Source organism: Monodelphis domestica, chromosome 1, assembly GCF_027887165.1.
Source record: "Monodelphis domestica isolate mMonDom1 chromosome 1, mMonDom1.pri, whole genome shotgun sequence".
NCBI lineage: Eukaryota > Metazoa > Chordata > Mammalia > Didelphimorphia > Didelphidae > Monodelphis > Monodelphis domestica.
In genome coordinates this window covers 373,223,390-373,242,892 of record NC_077227.1, presented here as the reverse complement: position 1 = coordinate 373,242,892, position 19,503 = coordinate 373,223,390, and the positions used below count along the sequence as shown (strand labels likewise).

The 19,503-nt window shown below is 37.8% G+C and overlaps 1 protein-coding gene across 14 annotated transcripts in view; it reads right to left on the bottom strand.

Annotated features, from left to right (window-relative positions):
- Positions 1–19,503, bottom strand: part of TENM2 (teneurin transmembrane protein 2) — a 1,380,893-nt gene that overhangs the window by 283,006 nt on the left and 1,078,384 nt on the right. For all 14 annotated transcript variants that reach the window (XM_001370043.4, XM_056811550.1, XM_016433795.2 and 11 more), the window contains one exon: positions 8,498–8,732. In XM_001370043.4, coding sequence (XP_001370080.1) covers positions 8,498–8,732 — 235 coding nt within the window. The remainder of the gene's footprint in view (positions 1–8,497; positions 8,733–19,503) is intronic.

Genomic DNA, 19,503 nt, shown 5'->3' with positions numbered 1-19,503 from the left:
CTGTCTTCACATTTGCATAAGCTTGGGGGCAGAAGTACAGACATGCAACTGAAGACCACTAGGTGGCCCCAATTGGTAATTCTGTCTCTGTAGTGTGGGCTGAAAAGAGCTATAGTGCTTCATTTCAAAGACATCCTTCTAGCCAGAGGCTTTCTTGCAGGAACTTGCAAGAAAGAAGCCCAAGTCCCCAGAGCCTTGATAAAATTGCCAGGTTTTTAATTTTACATTGGGAGCCAACTGTAAAAAGAAGATGATTCTCTTACAATCCCTCCATATGGACCTTCCATTTTCATTCCATTCAAGTGAAAACTGGAATGGTCTAAACAAGGCAAACTATTTGTTTTCTTTAGTGCATCTCATAATTCATGCATGTCCTCCTATAATTTATTTTCTCATTAAGAGATCTGAGTGTGCTTAACACTTCAGTCCACAAGTTGCAGTGGGAAAGTGTGGCACTTCATTCTTTTTTTTTTCTTAAACTCTTACCTTCTGTCGTAGTATTGGTTCCAAGGTAGGACAGTAAGGGCTAGGCAATGGAGGTTAAGTGACATGTGCCCAGGGTCACACAGCTAGGAAGTGTCTGAGGCTCGATTTGAAGGAAGGATTTCCTATCTCTAGACCTGGATCTCCATTCTTTGAGCCACCAAGCTGTCCCCACCTACCGCCTTCGTTCTTGACAACAAAAGAATATTAATATTCAACACATCAAAGGTGACTCGCAAAACTTGGCCCAGCTCCTAGGCTTTTCTTTCCATGTGTCATCCTTCCACCCAGCCTTTAGCCCCTCTCCCTTACCTCATCTCACCACTAACTCCTCCACAAAGAGGAAAGGCAGAGGCTCCCATGTTTTCGATGGCCAGTGTGTGCCTATTGAGCAGCTTTGATATTGAGATTAATAAGCTGCCAGCTTTCAAGGAAGACTAAGAAAACTGCAAAATTAAAGTGCATTGCAACGTGAAATACTGGTGGCCAGGCGGGATCACAATGTCAGCAAAGCAAGGTAAAGCTATAAAATAAGGCTGAGCTTGAAAGGCTAACCAAAAGGTCTCATTCGTTTCCATGTTGCCCCTGATGAGGATTTAGAGGTGGCACAGTGTTTTGAAAAATGAAAGGGATGGTGGTGGCTCCCAACCTGTTAATTTGAAAAGTTATCCAATGGATTTGGTCCGATTGGCATAAAATCTACTTAAGCTTCACTGGAAATCAACGAATAAAAAAATAAAGTAAATAATATGAGCCAAACTGGTTACCTTGGTTTAATATTCTCAAGATCAAGCTTGTCATTGATTCTGTCAGAAAATTAATCCTTACGTAGAAAAATCAATTGGAGAACATGTTTGGAATAGTCTTAGAGCACATCACAGTGAGGATGTTCTCGACAGTCATGTGGACTTGCTGTGAAAATGTTATTTACTGAATGTATTGCCTCTGAACTATTGCCTAATGGGTATTCTCTACCATGGGAGAACTTGGAGCAAACTGGTCTAACCCACTTCATTTTAATGGTGCAGAAGAATTATGTTTTCTGGAATTCTATAGTCAAACATGGGTCTATGAAGATAGATAGATCTATAACAGAGGTGATTGGACTAGATGATCTCTGAGGTTCCTTTCTACTCCAAATCTATGCTTTAATTTTTAAAATGAGTTTTTCAGTGTTGCATTATTGATGTATGAAACAAAAGTCTACATAACAGAGCCAAGTTTCTTAGCTCTATTATATAGGGTATATTTATATAACATTATATGCAATATAATAAATATCATTATTAAGAATATGATGGCAAGATATAACATATATTATTCTCTAATATCTATTCATATTATATACATATATATAAATATAAATATTTCTATGTGTATAACTGCAGAGTTATTTATCAGCCTCTTTTCTATAGAAATATTTGCAGTATGAATGAGTGAGTGAAAGGCAACCATTACTAACAAGTCATTAGCCTAAGAAGAGGAGGCACAGTGGATATTAGCATTGGCTATTAAATTGAGGATGGTTTAAATACAAATTACTAGACACTGGGCAGCTAGGTGGAGTAGTGAATAGAGGGATGAGCCTAGAGTAAGAAAGACCTGAGTTCAAGACACTGACTAGCCATGTAACCCTTTTCGTCTCAGTTTTCTAATCTATAAAATGAGTTGTAGAAATAAATGGCAAAACCACTCCAGTGTCTTTGCCAAGGAAACATCAAATAAGGACACAAAAAGTCATACATGACTGAAAAATGACTAAACAAAAATAACAACACTAGTCCCCGGACCCTTGTCAAACAACTTAACTTTCCTCTGCCTCAGTTTCCTAATCAATAAAACAGGGCCAATAAGAGTGGTAGCTCTTACCTCAGTGTTGTTGTGGGAATCAAGTGAGGTAATATATGTAAAAAAGTATTTTGCAGATCTTAAAGCACAATAAGAACATTAGTTACTGCTGTTATTAGTAGCAGAATGGTAATAGGCAATCACAGTCTCCATTTTTTATACCAATTGGCTTCTATTTTTGACTAATCAAACTCACATTTAAATGAAATGGAGTCTATACATCATGCAGCTGAAAAGAATACTTCTTAGCTCAACTGTGCCAATTTGTTCCTACACTTAAACCACCTTCTGTATTGTATTATGTAGGGAATTAAAATCTGATTTAAATGGCCCAACATATCTCCTACCACCTCCCTGATGAAGCAGGGAAAGCTCAACATTGCCCAGTCCCTAGCAGCAAGCAGACCATGCATGATGACTACCAGAGGTTTTCCACATTCATGGTTTTGGCAGAGGCTGCATCAAGTCTCTCTATCCAACACAGACCTGGAACCAGCACCTGGATGCTTTATTTCTTCCAAATGTTACTGACGGTATCACGACCCCACCATTTTTAGAGGGCTAATCAGTTTTTTGGTATCTGCTTTCAGCATCAGCATAGACTTTTCCATTGCTATCTGATTTTCACTAAATTTGCCAAAGTTTTGATACTGCTTCTTTTTTTCCCCCCTTTTAAATCCTTACCTTCCATTTTAGAATCAATACTATGTATTGGTTCCAAGGCAGAAGAGGAGTAAGGGCTAGGCAATGGGGGTTAAAGGACTGTGTGACCCAGGGTCACCCAGCTGGGAAGTATCTGAGGCCACATTTGAACCCCAGAACCTCCTGTTTTTAGGCTTGACTTTCAATATACTAAGCCACCTAGCTGCCCCTGGAAGACTAATCTTTATGAGTTCAAATCTGGCCGCAGATACTTATTTGGTATGTGACCCTTGGCCAGTTACTTAACCCTGTTTGCCTCAGTTTCCTTACCTGTAAAATGAATTGGGAAAGGAAATGGGAAACCATTCCAGTATCTTTGCCAAGAAAACCCCAAATAGGGCCATAAAGAGTTGGACATGACTGAAAAATGACTGAACAATAACAATATAAAATAGAAGAAAATCTTACAAAATAAGATGTTGAAGTACATGACTTTCTGAGATATTTCTCAACTCCAAGTCTCTGCCCCTAAGAAATATAGAAGTAATGCTTCTTTAAGAAGAGGTTTTACTATAGGTTATGGGCTATCCCATAATTGCTTCAAAAATTGGTAGGCCAATTTCCAGAGTTCCCCCCTCCCCCAAATAAAAATCAGTAATAGCATCCTGATCCTTAATAGAACAGTTGAGCAATATAATTAAAGAGCAATGTTATAAAGTAACTTATGGGAAAGCTAACTAGATAGAGCACCAGGCTTGGAGTCTGGAGGACCTAGGTTCAAATTTGGGTTCAAACACTTCCTCACTGTATGACTCTGAGCAAGTCTCTTAACCTCCTTGCTTCTTTTTTCTTAGGAAGATAAATAGGTAGGGGTTTAAGACAGAAGATACAGATTTAAAAAGTAAAAGGGCAGCATTAGAGTAGCATTACTAATGGACTTTTTTTTTAATGGGGATATTTGTGAGGGGGTAAAGGCCAAAGAAAACTTCTAATGTTAGATTATAAAAGATAGCTTGATGTTTCAACTTACATTGTTTTCTTTTCCTTCATCTTTATTTTACATTGATTTTTTTTTGGCTGTTTATTTTGTGAAAATAAGTAGGCTGGATAGGCCAAAAAACATTATAAATAAGAGATCATGATGGAGATCTAAAAGAAGGGGTAGGATCAAAAGAAGGAGAGCTGATCATAGGAAGGGGACAAGGGATAACTGATAAATAGCCTGTGTTCTCTACAAGTATACTCATGCTGGCAAAAAAAGGAAAGGAAAGAAAAGGAGAGGAGAGGAGAGGAGAGGAGAGAAGAGGGGATGGGAGGGGAAGGGAGGGAAGGGGAGAGGAAAGGAGAGCAAGGGAAGGGATGGGATGGGATGCCCCCATCATGGATGCCCCCATCATGTTGGATAGGTCCCCCCCTCCTATGGCAAAAGTACAAGTAGACATGGATAAGAGTCATATATGAGGGCAAGAGTATTGCTGAAGGGCATCACATTGGTGACATCCCAGAGACACTAGAGAATATTTGAAAATTGCATAAATAATAATGAGATGGAATTGATTTTTTATTCTCTAATCCAATCTGTACTGCTTTTCTCTATCCACAGACTTACTAAAGTTTACATCTAATAGGAAAAGAAGGGTCAATTCCAGAGAAAATCAGAAGCTCCTTGGAAATTGCTCCAATCCACAAAGAGTCAATCAAACAAACAAATAATAACAAGCATAATATAATTGACTACTATGTGCCAGGCCCTTGGGATAAGAAGGCAAAAGGGAAACACTCTTCCCTCCGGGAGTTTCTAGTCTAATAGGAGAGACAACATGCAGACACAAATCAAAACTGGAAGGGAAGTAAGGGAATGAGAGAAAGCTTCTTGATGAAGCTGGTATTTGAGCTGAGTCTTGAAGGAAATGTCAAATTCCAAGAGATGAGGGTGAGGTAAAAAAACATTTAAAGCTTTGGAAAAAGTCAATGATAAAGCACAGAGACTAGAGGTAGTATGACATGTCTGAGAAACTGAGAAAGGCAGTATGGTGGACCCAGAGTGTCTGTAATGGGAGTATACTGTGCAAGAAAGATGGCAAGGTAGGAGGGAGCCAGGGATTAAGGAATTTTAAATACTCAAAAGGAGAATTTATATTTGATCCTAAAGGTAATTAAAGGCCATGGGAGTTTATTGGATAAATGGTGACAGTGTCAGACCTGTAATTTAGGAAAATTATTTTGGCAGTTGTGTAAAAGGTTGAACTCGTGTAGAGAGAGACTTGAGGAAGGCAGACCAGTAGGAGGCATTTCCAGGTGTCAAGGAGAGACGTCAATTATGGTGGTGCTTATATCAGTAGAGAAGGGGTCAATCTGTCTGATACGGTGAAGACAGAAGTGACAAGAATCAAAGGATGACATCAGGTTGTGGCCACTGGTTGGTTACCTGAAGGATGTCTTTAACAAAAGCAGGGAAGGTAGAAAGAGGAGTGAATTTTTGGAGAAAGATATAGGGTCTGTTTTGGACATGTTGGATTTGAGATACCTTGGGGAAAACCAGTTAGAAATATCCAGTGAGTAGTTGGTGATATGGGACTAGAGCTCAGGAGAGACAATGGTTGGATAAATAGATGTGGAAGTCATCAAGATTATAATTGAACCTATGGGAATTGCTAAGGCAACCAAGAGTGTGAGTATAGAGAGAAAAGACAGAAGAATACAATACAGAGTCTTGGGGGTATGCCCAAAGTTAGAGGGTACAACATGGATGGTAATTTAACAAAGGAGACTAAGATGAAGCAGTCCTACTGGTAAGAGCAGAACCAGGAAAGAGTTCCCAGAAAGGAGAAAATATGCAAGAAGAAAGGTGATCCACCATGTCAATGTCTCAAAAGGTCAAGAAAGATTAGGACTGAGAAAAGGCTCAAAGGTGCTAGAGATCTCATAAGGCAAATGAAAGGAAAGAAAGACAGCTTCCATTAGCCTAAATGAAAACATGCAAGAATTGGCTTAGAGTTTCTAGAAATAGTACACAATTTGTTCATCATCTCAGCTGGTTCTTCAATCTTCTATCAAGCAGAAATACCTATGCTAGTTTTTGGTGGTAATAATCCTGATTAAATTTCTATTTGAACCTTCAAAACCATTAGTGAAATTGTTATAATCATCTGTCTCCAAGATCATCTAGTCTCAGGTCAGTCTTATTTGGTGTAATAAGTAAAAGAGGCAACCTCATTAATAGTAAACAAATATACCAAATACAGTGATAGAACCCTGGTCATTATCTTTCTCTGTTTCTGTCTGTCTGTCTGTCTGTCTGTCTGTCTGTCTGTCTGTCTGTCTGTCTCTGCTTACTTACTTGAAAGGCTATAGCCCAAAACAGGAAAATCCTACTGTTCCTATTTCAGGATGAACTCATACCAAAGACAGGAAAAACACTACTTTAGTGTGTGTGGTCTCTGCCCTAAGGGAAGGGATGGTATGAATACTAGTGAATCTGGGGGCCTGTGCTATGTCTATAAAATTCAGGACATTAAAGTCGAGGGTGGGAGGAAATCAGGGATTATTTATTTAACACATATTTCACCAACATTCTTTTTCAATGAATGAGTCAATTGAATTCAGAGTGAAACAATGGAAATGTGATATACTGGAAAGAGTGGGCACTTTGAAATCAGAAGACTTAGGTGCAAATCCTACCTTTGTTCTTTATTGTCTGTTTGATTTTAGGCAAATCACTTATACTTGTCGCTTTTCGGTTTAATCATTTGTAAAATGAAAGGGATGGGTAAGATGATTTCTGAGGTCCCTCTAGCTCTAAATTTAAATATCTATAGTTCTATGTCCACCAATTTTTGCATTATCAGGTTATCGTACATCTCTCATCATCTATACTGAGTTTTTGTTATTTCTAGTAATTATATTTTTTGGTTTCTAGGAATTACTTTCTAAGTAACAGACTCTCATCTTAAGCCCTTTCCTTAAAAAAACAAAAATCAACACAATATTCTTTAGCCAGTCATGTATAGCAACTGATAAGAATATATAATGAAAGGGAAATGACTTAAATTCTAAGACCATTATTTATTAGAACAACTCAAAGATTTCATAAAGAAACCTGTGGACCAAACTAGAAGAGGAATAGCATTCTAGTTTCCAGTGTAATGGTTAATGGTTCCTGGTTAAAGGAAAGGTTACCAGAAAAGTGGGTTACTTTTCACTGTAGGGGTATATGTATGGAAAGGAAACAATGCAAAATAATAATAACAATAATTTACATGTATGCATACATAATATACATATATGCATATATACAGACACATACAACTTTTAAAAAGTTCTTTTGTACTTTTAAACTTTCCCAATTCAGATCGTAATTATGATTAATATTTTCTGTTCCTGGCAGTAAAAAATAAATTTATTAATGTTTAGGATATCTACTTTATACAAAATTATACACACTGTGCATAGCTTGAAGATAGGTACCTAATAAATATTTACTGAGTTGAATTGGCTTCTTACTTCAGATTTTATGACAAATAATATAGGTGAGAAGGAAAGCTGTCCTAGACCTGAGAGAGAAAAAAAGCCTATAGCCCATTTACATGCTACCTACCCAATAATTTATTGAAATTTTAAAGCAAAGTTTTTAATTGTACAAAGGTTTTATGATGACTCTGTACATGTCTTGCCCCCTTCTGATGCTTCAGGACAAATTAATACTGGAAGGAAGGACAGCAAAACATTCTAAATCCTAAAAGTATCTGTTGAGGAGGAATCAAAGATGTTTCAACGTCTGTGTCACAACTGATGGACCTGTTCTGATCATTAAACATGCTCATAGCTCTGGACAAGTTGAAGTAAAAGCTGAAAGTGAGCCAGTTCCTCAACGGGGCAATGAAAGAGTTCAAACAACCAATAAAGACTATTTTGGAAACTCTTCCTTCTCCACCTAAGTGCTGCACCTTTTCTGTCTGTTTGTTTTTATACATTATTGTTTGCCCCATAGGCATCAAGCTGTTAGTGTGTACAGGAGGGATTAAAGTGAAACTGCATGTTGGATGAAATATAAATTAAAATTATTCTTCTGTCAGTCTCAAATCAGGGATTGTTTCTCAAGGTCTCCCCAAACACTTAATTTCAAATGAGTCTTCATTTATTACTTCACGAAAGGCCAAATGCATAATTTATCAGTAGCTCTCAGTCAATATACCCTTATAAGCAAGTTTCCCATGAGCCTTTGAGTAAAAATATGTTATGCTAATTCTATTAGTTGGGTACACAAGAGCTGTCTAGAAGAGTAAACAAGTATTAAAAGGAGACACATGTGAACAAAGAAATGTCTATCCACCCATCATCCAGGGTCAAATTAGTAAAGGGAAAAGTTAGTATCAGGAGAGGAGCTGGGTAGCACATCTTTATTCAAGGATTACACTGGATAGAGCCTCCCTTTCCCCTTCTTATCTCTTCTTTGCCAGGGTGGTGTGGTGTGGCGCATAGAAAGGGCTGATGTTTTAACCAGAAGTGGATGGCGGTCACGTACCTGGTCTCCAGTGGCACATTGCTATTGAGCACCCAGCTATCCTGAAGCTGGACGGACTCAGGAGTGGTAGCCAAGTCATTGGGAGCAGGAGCTGGGGCATGGATCTGGCTCCGTCGATTGGTCAGTGAGTTCCGATTGAGAGAGTTGGCAGAAGAATGGTGATGGGACAAGGTGTGGTTGTGTGGGGGTGGAAGAGGTGGCCTCAGAGTTGACTGGCTGTGGTGGTTTGGTGGGCCTGTAGAAAGAGGAAGGAGGAAAAAAAATTCTTCAATATCTGTGGATTCCAGATTCAGAAATTTTTGTAGCAATACACCCATGTTTTCCTTTTCCCTTTTTTTTTTCCTGGCAAAATGAGTTAACTGACTTTGTCTCTATTTTGATAATGATTTAGTATAGTAAAATAGAGCTGAGATTGAAGAAAACATAGCAAATAAATTAAGAATAAATAATATACTTTAATCTACATTAATCTGCAGGCTTTGAGTAAAAAATAATTAGAAATTGCATTAGTAAAACAGTGCTAATAGGGGTTTTTCAGGAGAATTACCTAAACACTTTTTAGGAAACAAGAATAAGTATTAGAACACAATAGTGAAAGTGATCTCAGAGTAGAATCCACCATTTATAGAGCAACTGATCTGGGTCTATAAAGAAGAGCAAAAGAAGAATGACCAATTCCAATTACAAGAGAATTAAATGCAATATGAATGCTTTTTAGATGTTCAACTCTCTCAAAAGTAGAAATGTCCATAAGTGTTCTGCAACTTTTAGTTGGCAGAGAAGTTTCCACAGCAGGAGCTCAATGAAATCATAGGTTCAGGAAACAAACAAAAGTAATAGAATTTGGTTCTCTAGTCAGCAATGTTTTGGAGAAACTCTAGGCTGATTAGAACAGTATTTACCTCAGTATACAGTAAGTGCTTAATAAATTCTTAATGTCTGACTGATAATTTAATTTAAATCATGACCACTGCCACTTCCCTAACTCCCAAAAATAAAATAAAGGTTCAAAAAAAGTTCTTGACCCTATGTCTCCATCTCTGAAAGCAACAGTCATATTACCTGTTTCCCCAAATAAAAGTCTACCAAGCAAGCCTGTTTATTATATTTTTACATATTTATAATAAATCATGTGCATTATATTATTGTTACATACATATTAGGTGATATGTGTATAAAAATGAAAATAAATGGTATTTCAAAGAAAGGAAATATTCTTAGGGTTCTTGACAGTTTACAAAGTATTTTCCTAAATACGGGGCTGATACAAGCAAAACAAATGTTATCTGATAACAAATATTATACCCCCTAAATTACTGATGAACAAAGAGAAACTCAAAGAAGATGAGGGACTTGCTCAAGGTCACACACATTCCTTCTATCCAGTAAGGAGCAAAACTGTGATTCCAACCTGGTTATTAGAATTCCATTTCTCATTTACAGTTCCACATTGCTTAATCTAGCCTCTATAAGAATGAACCTACAAGCCTGTAAGTTGCAATATTTTAAAATTAATGGAAGTGAAAGTAGTTGGGTATGCAACTTAAAGCCTATAATTTTGTTTTAATGGACACTGAAACACGACTTTAATTTGTGTCCTTTGAGAAAGTTTATTTTTTGAAGCTTTAAGTCAGAGCTGGCAGCTCACCAGGTGTCTGCCTGTGCCTTGTCATTTTGCCCCTGCCAACTTTTAAAATCCTCAGCCCCTGCTGTCTTGGCTTTAAGGAGTTGGCTGAAGTCATTTAAACAAGCAATTTGACACAAATTTCAACTACTTGTCTCCTTATGTGGCCAGACTATCTCCAAAAGGTGTAATCTACATTCTATGGTTCCTTGTCCACAGAAACATGCTTAGGAAAACAAGATGTATCAAGGATATAGTAGCTTTGGAAAAGAGAATGAACAAAAATAACAACAGAAAACAGGAAAGAAATTAAAACCCTGGTAGAATTGCTTTATCCAAGTCTACATTTCTAAGTTGAAATTCTCTTCTGGATTGTCTTCTTTTTCTTCCAGAAAAAAAAAAAGAGAAAATACTCATTTTGTTGTTCAGTTGTGTCTGACTCTTTGTGATCTCATTTGGAGTTTTCTTGGTAAAGATACTGGAGTGGTTTGCCATTTTTTTTCTCTAGATTATTTTACAGATAAGGAAACTGAGTCAAATAGGGTTAAGTGACTTGTCCAGAGTCACAAAGTGAGGAAGTGATAGGACACATCTGAATGCATGTCTTCCTGACTCCAGGTCCTGTATAGTTTCCATTGTGCCATTTTGCTTCCCATAAAACCCAAGGTTCTTTTTCATAGGTTTCAAGTGTACCTTCAAAGTATATTTCACATATGAAGACAGGTAATGTGATAATGTCCAAAGAGCACTATACTTGGCCCCACCATTTACTAGCTGGGTGACCTGGGTAAGTCACATAGATGCTTCTCTGTAAAATTCTCCCCGTGGGCCCCTTCAATTCTAACATTTTATATCCTGTAACTCTTTGATATAATTTATTCCATAGCATCCTACTCTCGAGAGCAGTATGCTATTAACCATTTAGTATTCGGTTGGCTGATATTAGTAGAAAGAAATGGGGATGAAATTATATCATCATGACCAACTTTTTAGATGCTAGTCAAGCCCTTAGACAAAATAAATTCATTCTCCTGTCTCTTTTCCCTGCCCCCACCAGGTAGAATCATTATCTCCACTGGTTAGGTAGTTATGAGATTTGCCTTAGGGCAAATGAGTTGAGTCAGTCACAAGCTTAAGAATTCCCTCTTCTCTTCCAAGCACTGATTTTCTATCTATGCCTTAATCTTTAGACCACACACTCACCTAGGAGACAAAGGGGCTGTGTAAGAGGTTTTATTTATTCTGTAGATGTCATCCTAAGATAAGGGGTTTCCACTTTACTCAATGTGGAGGTTCCATCGCCTACTCTATACAAACTGTTCTCTGTCCCTCTCTTTCCTACTGAATGGATCTCTTATGGGCATCCTTACAGTGATGGTAGTTCTGAGATGGTGTATATGGTAGAAAATGGAAATATAGCCCTTGGTACTGTGTGGTTAGAGACCAAATTGAAGTCAGATTTCTTCCATGAATCATTTGTTTCTCCATGATAAAATAAGAAAAGTTTTCCAAGTACTTGGCAGGCCAAGGGAATATTGGGGGAGGTGAAGAAAGAAAAAGAGTAGGAGGAGATGAAAGAATACTTATTTCTACTCATCATTATATTCCCCTATAAGCAATCTGCCATTTCCACTGGATTTACCCTTCCTTACTCTTTCTACTCTGACAGAGGAATAGATGGAGGTTAGAAGGATGAGGTTATGAGGAGGAAAAGAATAGGAGAAAGAGAAGAGAAAGGAAATTGCTAAATAAGAAGATTTCTTTGGTGGGGAATGGACAGGGTTTGGAGTAAGAACTTTCTAATGAGGCAGCTAGGTGGTACAGCTGATAGAGCACTGGACCAGGAGTCAGGTTTGGTTTTGTTTTAGCCCTTACCTTCTGTTTTAGAATCCATACCAAGTATCGGTTCCAAGGCAGAAGAGTGGTAAAGGCTAGGCGATGGGAGTTAAGTGACTTGTCACAGCTATGAAGTGTCTGAGGCTAGAGGTGTAGCTCCAGTTTCCAGACCTGGCTGTCTATTCACTGAGCCATCTAGCAGCCCCCGGAGTCAGGTTTAAATTTGGCTTCAGATACTTAATAACTATATGAATCTGGGGGAAATTACTTAATCTCCCTTATTTTTCTCATTTTTTCTCATTAGTTTTCTCATTTGTAGAGTGGGGATTTAAAAAAAATCCCTAACTCCCACTATTATTGGGAGGATAAAATAAGATTTTTGTAAAGAAAGCACTTTGCAAATCTTTTAAGCATTACATAAATGCTACATATTATTACTACTATCACAATCAGGAAACTCCATCTCCCAATGTGGACTTGTATTTGCTCTTAAAACTTGAAGACTTAGAGAGTCCTCTGAGGACACTGAAAGATTAACTTCCTCATCTAGAATCACATAATGGATATTTGTAAGAGGCAGGTCCTGAATTCAGGACTTTTGGTTCCCAGTATAGTAAATTAGCTCCTAAGTTTCAGTTATGGTCCAGGTTCTTTACTATTCTATTTTTCAATTTCTATGTGGTTTCAGAGTGGAACAGTCTTGCTCCCCATGTACTTTTTAGGAGACTAGTAGATTTCTAAAGGCTCTATCAAGGACAGGATACTGTGATGTTAATTAAAATTCTTTAAACAATGGAGGTGGGAGGGGTCACATAAAGAAAATCTGGTTCATGCCACAACTTGTGCCATATGATTGTGATGGAATACTATTGCTCTGTAAGAAATGATAAGCAGGTAATTAAAAAAATGGAAATATCTAAAAGAAATTATGAAGAGCAAAAGGAATGGAAACAAGAGAATATTATATACTACAACAGAAATATTGTTTGAGGAATGACTTATGTATGTCCACCTCCAGTGAAAGAACTGATAAATAGAAATAAACAAGACATAGTTTTATAAATATATATATGTACCTTTTTGTCACATGATGTCCTCTCTAATGGGGGAGGAGGAGAGGAAGGGAGAGAGATATCTAGGAATTTTAATGTAACAAATAAATTCATTAAATTTTTTTAAAATCTGGTTTTAAAAAATCAAGCTTTTGGTCAGTAATTTCATCATTTTGGAGAACTCAAGTGGAAACTTTCTCCACTATTACAGATTCACAGCACTGGGAAAAGTTGCTTGGGGGACCTAGAGGTTTAAATAATTTGCTTATGGTCACAGCCAGTATGTCAAGGAAACAATTTGGATTTTTACTGTGAGATGGCCCTTTGTTACTGATTTTTCTTTCCATAAAAAAATTAATTTAACAACAGAGAAATTCAAGAGGGAATTAATCATATTACCCAAGTTACATTCTTTTGAATAAGGAGTCAGGGCAACTGGATGGCATGTGAATAGAGCCTTGGGCCTGGAATCAGGAAGACCCAAATTCAAATTCAGCCTTCAGACACCTACTAGCTATGACTCTGGGCAAGTCACATATAACCTTGTTTGGCTCTGTTTCATTATTTGTAAAATGAGCTGGAGAAGGAAATGGCAAACCACTCTGGTATTTTTGCCAAGAAAAACCTAAATGGGGTCACAAAGGGTCAATCAAGACCGAAACAATTGAACAATAACAATAGGGTTTAGAACAGTTACTTTAGTAATCTCCTTTGGAGCAATTATTTTTAAATTTTATTTTACAGAACATTGCTAATTGGCAAAAACAGTTAGAAGGAAGGATAGGAGGGGGTTAAACAAAGAAACTACCCTAAAATGAAAAATGGAAGGTGGATGGTTGGGCAGCTAGGTTTTGTCCCAAATGCTGATATCTGGAGGGTTTCACTTCTTTACTGTGAACCTGAGACCCTGGACCTCAAAATCCTGCACTGACTTTTGCTTTTACATAGATTCGGGAGAGGGTCTAGAGGGGAAGAGTGGGAAGGAAGATCCCAGGTGATAGTAGGAGAGAAGAGTCACTATCAGATGGCTCTCTACTTATCTTGATGCCAAGCCATACTGCTCTATCCCAGACCCCCAATTCTGAATGCCAGCTCTTGCCCTGAATACCTGGAATGCTGATTAGTGAAGGCATTCCCTATCTGACTTGACCCAGACCCCATAACACATTTTTTCCAGCCATCTCCACACTAGAATCAAGATGCTTCCACCTCAGCCTCTACTTATCATACCAGTGACATTTCATATCAAAGCACTCCTTTCTGAACTCCTCTCCCCATATATGTATTGTTTTTTTTTCCATTAGAATATAAGTTCCTTGAGGGAAAGGACTGTCTTGAGTTATGTATTTGTATCTTCAATAATGAGTTTAAAAAATAGTCTTCCATCCATTCTCTCAGTACAAAGTAGCTAAGTAGGGAATTGAGATGAGCCAACTCTTCTCTTCCAATTACTGTACCTTTATTAAGACTCCTTTCCTCACTTTTGAAAATGCTTTCTCCTACTATTTTCCCCTCCTCTTTTATTTCTATTCAGCTTGACCATAGTCATTACTATTCTTCTCTGTCCTCTTTTCCTGCAGTCACCTGGAATTCTTCTCATAGTTAATAAATTTCTCTTCATTCTAAATTTCCTTGTCTCACATTCTTTTCATCTTCTGGTGATCACAGACACCTGCCTTTCTCCTGAGGACATCATATCTCTTGGTGCCCTCCTCACGAATGTAAAATTGAGATTTGAACTCTGGACTTCAATTCCCACAAGTCCTTGCTCCACTTCCCCAAAATGCTTTATAATCTCACGGAATTCTGAGGTGGGTGAGATCGAGAAGGTACTTAAACTGATTGCAAAGGCTTTTGAGCTCTCTTTTTGGACTTCCATTTTGGGGCAGACATGGCTCTTTCCATAATGTAGGTGAGGTCTTGTCTAGGCCTCTGGCCTAGGCACGTTTTCCTTATCCTGTATTTTCTTTAATCCTTAATCCTTAATAAACCTCTAAAAAAATATAATATTCCTTGCAGAGAGAAACTAATTTCTACCTGCCTCAGTCTCCCCTAAATTTTAACTGTTACATGGTTGGCTACTTTTCCTCTCACATCTCTTGAGGCACAAAGAAGGAGATGGAGTTGGCATGCTCCTTGGTTTTCATTGACCCTTTCAGTCACTGCCTCAACTAATATCTTAAAGCAAGAATTTCTCCTTTAGAGTCCTCTCCATTCTGTCCAGATCCTTGTTACTTTCATTGCTGGACCTCCAGGTGACTCTTCATCCATAAGTCAGACCTGGCACCCAGTCTTCTCTACCCCAGCTCCTTCAAACACATTGCTCTCCAAGTTTTTTTTTTTATTCTCCTCCCAGTGATTTCTACCTCACAAGTGATAAAACCTTAGACCTATCCCATCACTTGTCTATCCTGCTCAGCTGCATTTGCCCCAAGTATCAGAATTCCCATTTCTGGTTCCAGTGAAAATAATTCTGGGACTCAGAAAAACTGAGTTCTAGTTCTGGCTTTGCTACCAACTCATTGTTTGACCCTGGGAAAGCCCCAACCTCTCTAGTCTTTTTGTGAACTGGAGATAATGATACTTGCCATCTCACCTCATAAAGTCATGAATAATCTAATTGGAAAATGCTCATAAAGCTGCTTCTAAAAGTATAGAGTACTGCACAGATACAAGATTTCATTAATGAGGCATTTCTGTCATTGTTTTTTAATGACATTTCATACCACTTGTAGTTCTTCATTTATTGAACTTAGATTTCACAATATATTTTGGATTAAATTGTTAAAAACCATTTGAAATTAATTAAATGTTGTAGAACATAGTATTAAAAACGATCTTTCAACTTTATTCTTTGGACCAAAGTGAAAAAAAATTCAAGTATTTCCCCCCTAAGCTCATATAAATAATATGACACAAAATGTTATTTCTAGAAATTTGGTTGACATTCAGTTTTCAAGGAATTCCTCTCTCGCATAATAAGTTTGGGCTTTTGTACTTAGAACCATAGAACCTCAAAGTTGGAAAGGACCTAGGATACTGTCAAGTCCACAACCACCCCACTTATCAGGAGGCTAAGACCTGGAAAAGTTAAATGCTTTCCACCACAGTAGGCAGCTAGCTTTCAGCAGGGCTCAGGTTTAAAATCGGGACTCTTGAGTTATGGTCCAGTGTTCTTTGTATGACATAGCGCACTGTAAGGAGTCTTTATTCCAACGCACTTTTTCATGTGTCCCCTCATTATCAGCTAGCTTAATATGAAGTTTTCTCAGTTGGAAGTGAGGTATGGGGCTCAGTAAAATGTGTCCCAGGAGAATCTAAAGTATATGGACCACCCTGCTTGTAGGTAACTGATGCCTGAAATCTATAGCAAATTAGAAAGCAAATGGCTCTGCTTGATTAAGAGCAGTAATCTTTTCCCTTTAAGTTCCACAAATTTACAGGATTTAATTAATGTACTTGTAATTAATGTTCCTTATTTTACATAAATATGAAATCACCTAATAATGCAGTTTAACTACGAACAACTATGTAACAAATGGTTACACGGTGTTGAGTCTCAATAATTATGCTATTAGAGGCAACTGTCATTAAATGCGCCGCACTGACCTATTTTAGTGTACCTGATTTACCAGTATGCCAAGAAACAGCATTTTTATTCTAAGTAGTGTATATATAGTTCCAAGGGGCCAGGAGGAAGGGCTTTTTCAAAGTCTCCAGGAAAGGTTAGGGAGGCCCAAGTGCTGTTATGAAATGGAAGTGTGTTCAACATAGGTATACTTTCTGCATATTTAAGGATCAGGAGTCACTTTTCACTTTATTATAGAAAATGGGGTGTTTTTTTTTACTTTTGGTATTATTCAACATGGGGCAATTTCAATACCAGAAATTTTGTTTTCATGCACTGGAAATGCAGGGCAGTAAATGCGAATGATTATTCAACGGCTGGTTTTGTACTACAGACATGAACTTACCCTTCTGTGTCTTTCCTCAAATAATGTCTACACTCCTTTACCCTTCTTCACCTGTTGAATTCCAATCTATATTCTTGTGGAAAATTAATGCTAAATTGTGAAATAATTTCCCCCACCCCCAAGGTCAGGCTAAAACTTGCTTATAAAACTGCAGACTTCCAGTTTCCCCCTGAGGCTACGAAACTGGGTTGGAAACTTCCTTCTTTTGTTAAGATAAGAGAATTAAGGGCAGGGCTGACTAGTTATGAACATTGACCCAGTTGAAAGATTAAGAGTAGGCTGATGTAGTTCCAGTGGATTGACAGCCAGGACTAGATATGGGTTCAAATCTAGCCTAAGACACTTCCTAAGCTGGGCAAGTCACTTAACCCCCATTCCTTAGCCCTCACTGTTCTTCTGCCTTAGAATCTGAGTCTAAGAAAAAAGGTAAGGGCTTCTTTACTTTTTTAAGAGTGGGCTGAGCAGTCATCACTTAAATCACTTAAAGTAGTGGTTCAACCAAATGGCAGAATGTGCCATCATCTTCTGGGTGTTATCAAAGATCCAACCCTCCTGTGAGGAAGTAATGAGAGTGGAGTTGAGATCTCTAAGTCCACCTCCTCTCTTGAAATATCCACCAATGGGGATTGGCAGGGGAAACTTTAGGGTCAAATTGTCATGCCAATCAGAAAGAGGATGGGACTCCCTTTATGAGCAAAAGAAAGGACTCATTCCCACTCATTCTTTGTTAGTAGATGCTGCATCTATTAATAAATACTGTTATTCCCAGAGGAATGCCCTCATGTTCTTTAGTGTGTAAAAATCTAAATGCTATATTCAAAATCCTCAATTTCAATGCCACCTCTTCTGGTAAGTTTTCCTTGATCTTCTTAGTTGCTAACAAGCTTCTCCACAGACCTGATATAAAACGTTGACAATTGTTAGCAAGAAGCATAAATGTACCAGATATGAGCATAACTAATAAACACAGGGCTTAAGGACCTCAGCTGTGGATGTACACTAAAGATGAGCATCAGGGACTCATTACAATCTAGCTGGAATCTTATCTATTTCTAGACTTCCTTCACTGCTGGCATATCCTGGTCACTCTGGTTAAATTCTTCTGAAGGTTTTGTCAGACATAAGAGACAGAGAAGGAACGAATGGCAGACAATGTTTCAAGAAGCTCATAGTAGTTCAGTTGTAATAATCTGAGATTTTTCTCTACTTTCCTTGGGTTTTTGGTGACTCAAGCTACTTTATTTCTGGGAATGCAGTTATTCAGGAGTGTATGTATCATGCATTTCTCTAGAGGTCTTGGATAACTGCCTCTCCCTCTTGAGAGTCAAGACATAAGAGTATATCTAGAGACTGGAGTGGGTTGAATCGTATTGGCATGTAGAGTAGATTCAGCCTCAAAGTCAATTTGGCTCAAAAACAAATCCCAAATTTCTGATCCTTCTCAATGGAGTTCAAACTCCTTCCACTGGGCAATATTGACCAGTGGAGAGCAGTCTTATGATAAATTGTAAGAGCTAACTCATTAATTAATTTTTCATATATTACTTTGTTGGCATCTTAATCTCCTACTAAACTGTAAATCTGAGGAGGGAAGGGGCCATATTATCTAAATTCTACCTTCTCCCAGCTCTAGCACAATGCTCTACAGAAAACATGTCCTTAATAAAATGATCAATTATTTTAAATTGATCATTTTAAAAACATACACCAATTTCTCTCTGTGCATTGGATAATAAATAATATCTACTTTGAACAAGCCTCAATACCAGTGGTCTTGAAGTCAAATTTGGGGCATTGTTTATTTGGGGGATATTGCCTGTGCTGGCTAGACTGAAGAAGTTTAAACATGAAGAGAAAACATCAAATACTCAAGTCTTGAGAACAGCTTATGAAGGAAGAATTTTTCTTGGGGCTAAGGAAGTAGGTTACTAATGAATTGCCATTATTGTTAACTCATCCCTAAACAAGCAGCTAGTGCAGGGATTTTACTTTGGGCCAACTTTTGCCAAGGCTTAATAGACCTAATTGCATTGTCTTATTCTCTAACCATTTTTCCTAGTGATTAATAATTCTGATAAAAGAACACATAAGAAAAAATAGTCAGGACATGTCTTACTGCCTGGTATAACACTCTCTCTTAGAGATGGAGCCAACTGTTTTTGGGCCTTGTCAAAAATCAAAACTCTCCCAAAGCCAATAAATTAACCACAAACTCTCTGCCTTCTCCTGCAAGACCACCCTCAAGAAAGCAAGTTGCCTCTTGAGGATACTATTGGCCAACACTAAAAATTACAGCAGGACACCCACTTCAAATCTCAGTATGCAAAAGTCATGCATCCAGCACAGCATAAAATTCGCCTTGTACTGGGGTGAAGTAAGAAAATCCAGATTTGGGACCCAGTTCTGATACCCTAAGATAATCACTTACCTTTCTGAAGCCCATTTCTTCATCATAAAATATGGGAATAATAATACTTGCGCCACTTACCTCATATGATTTGTTGTGAGAAAATCATTTTG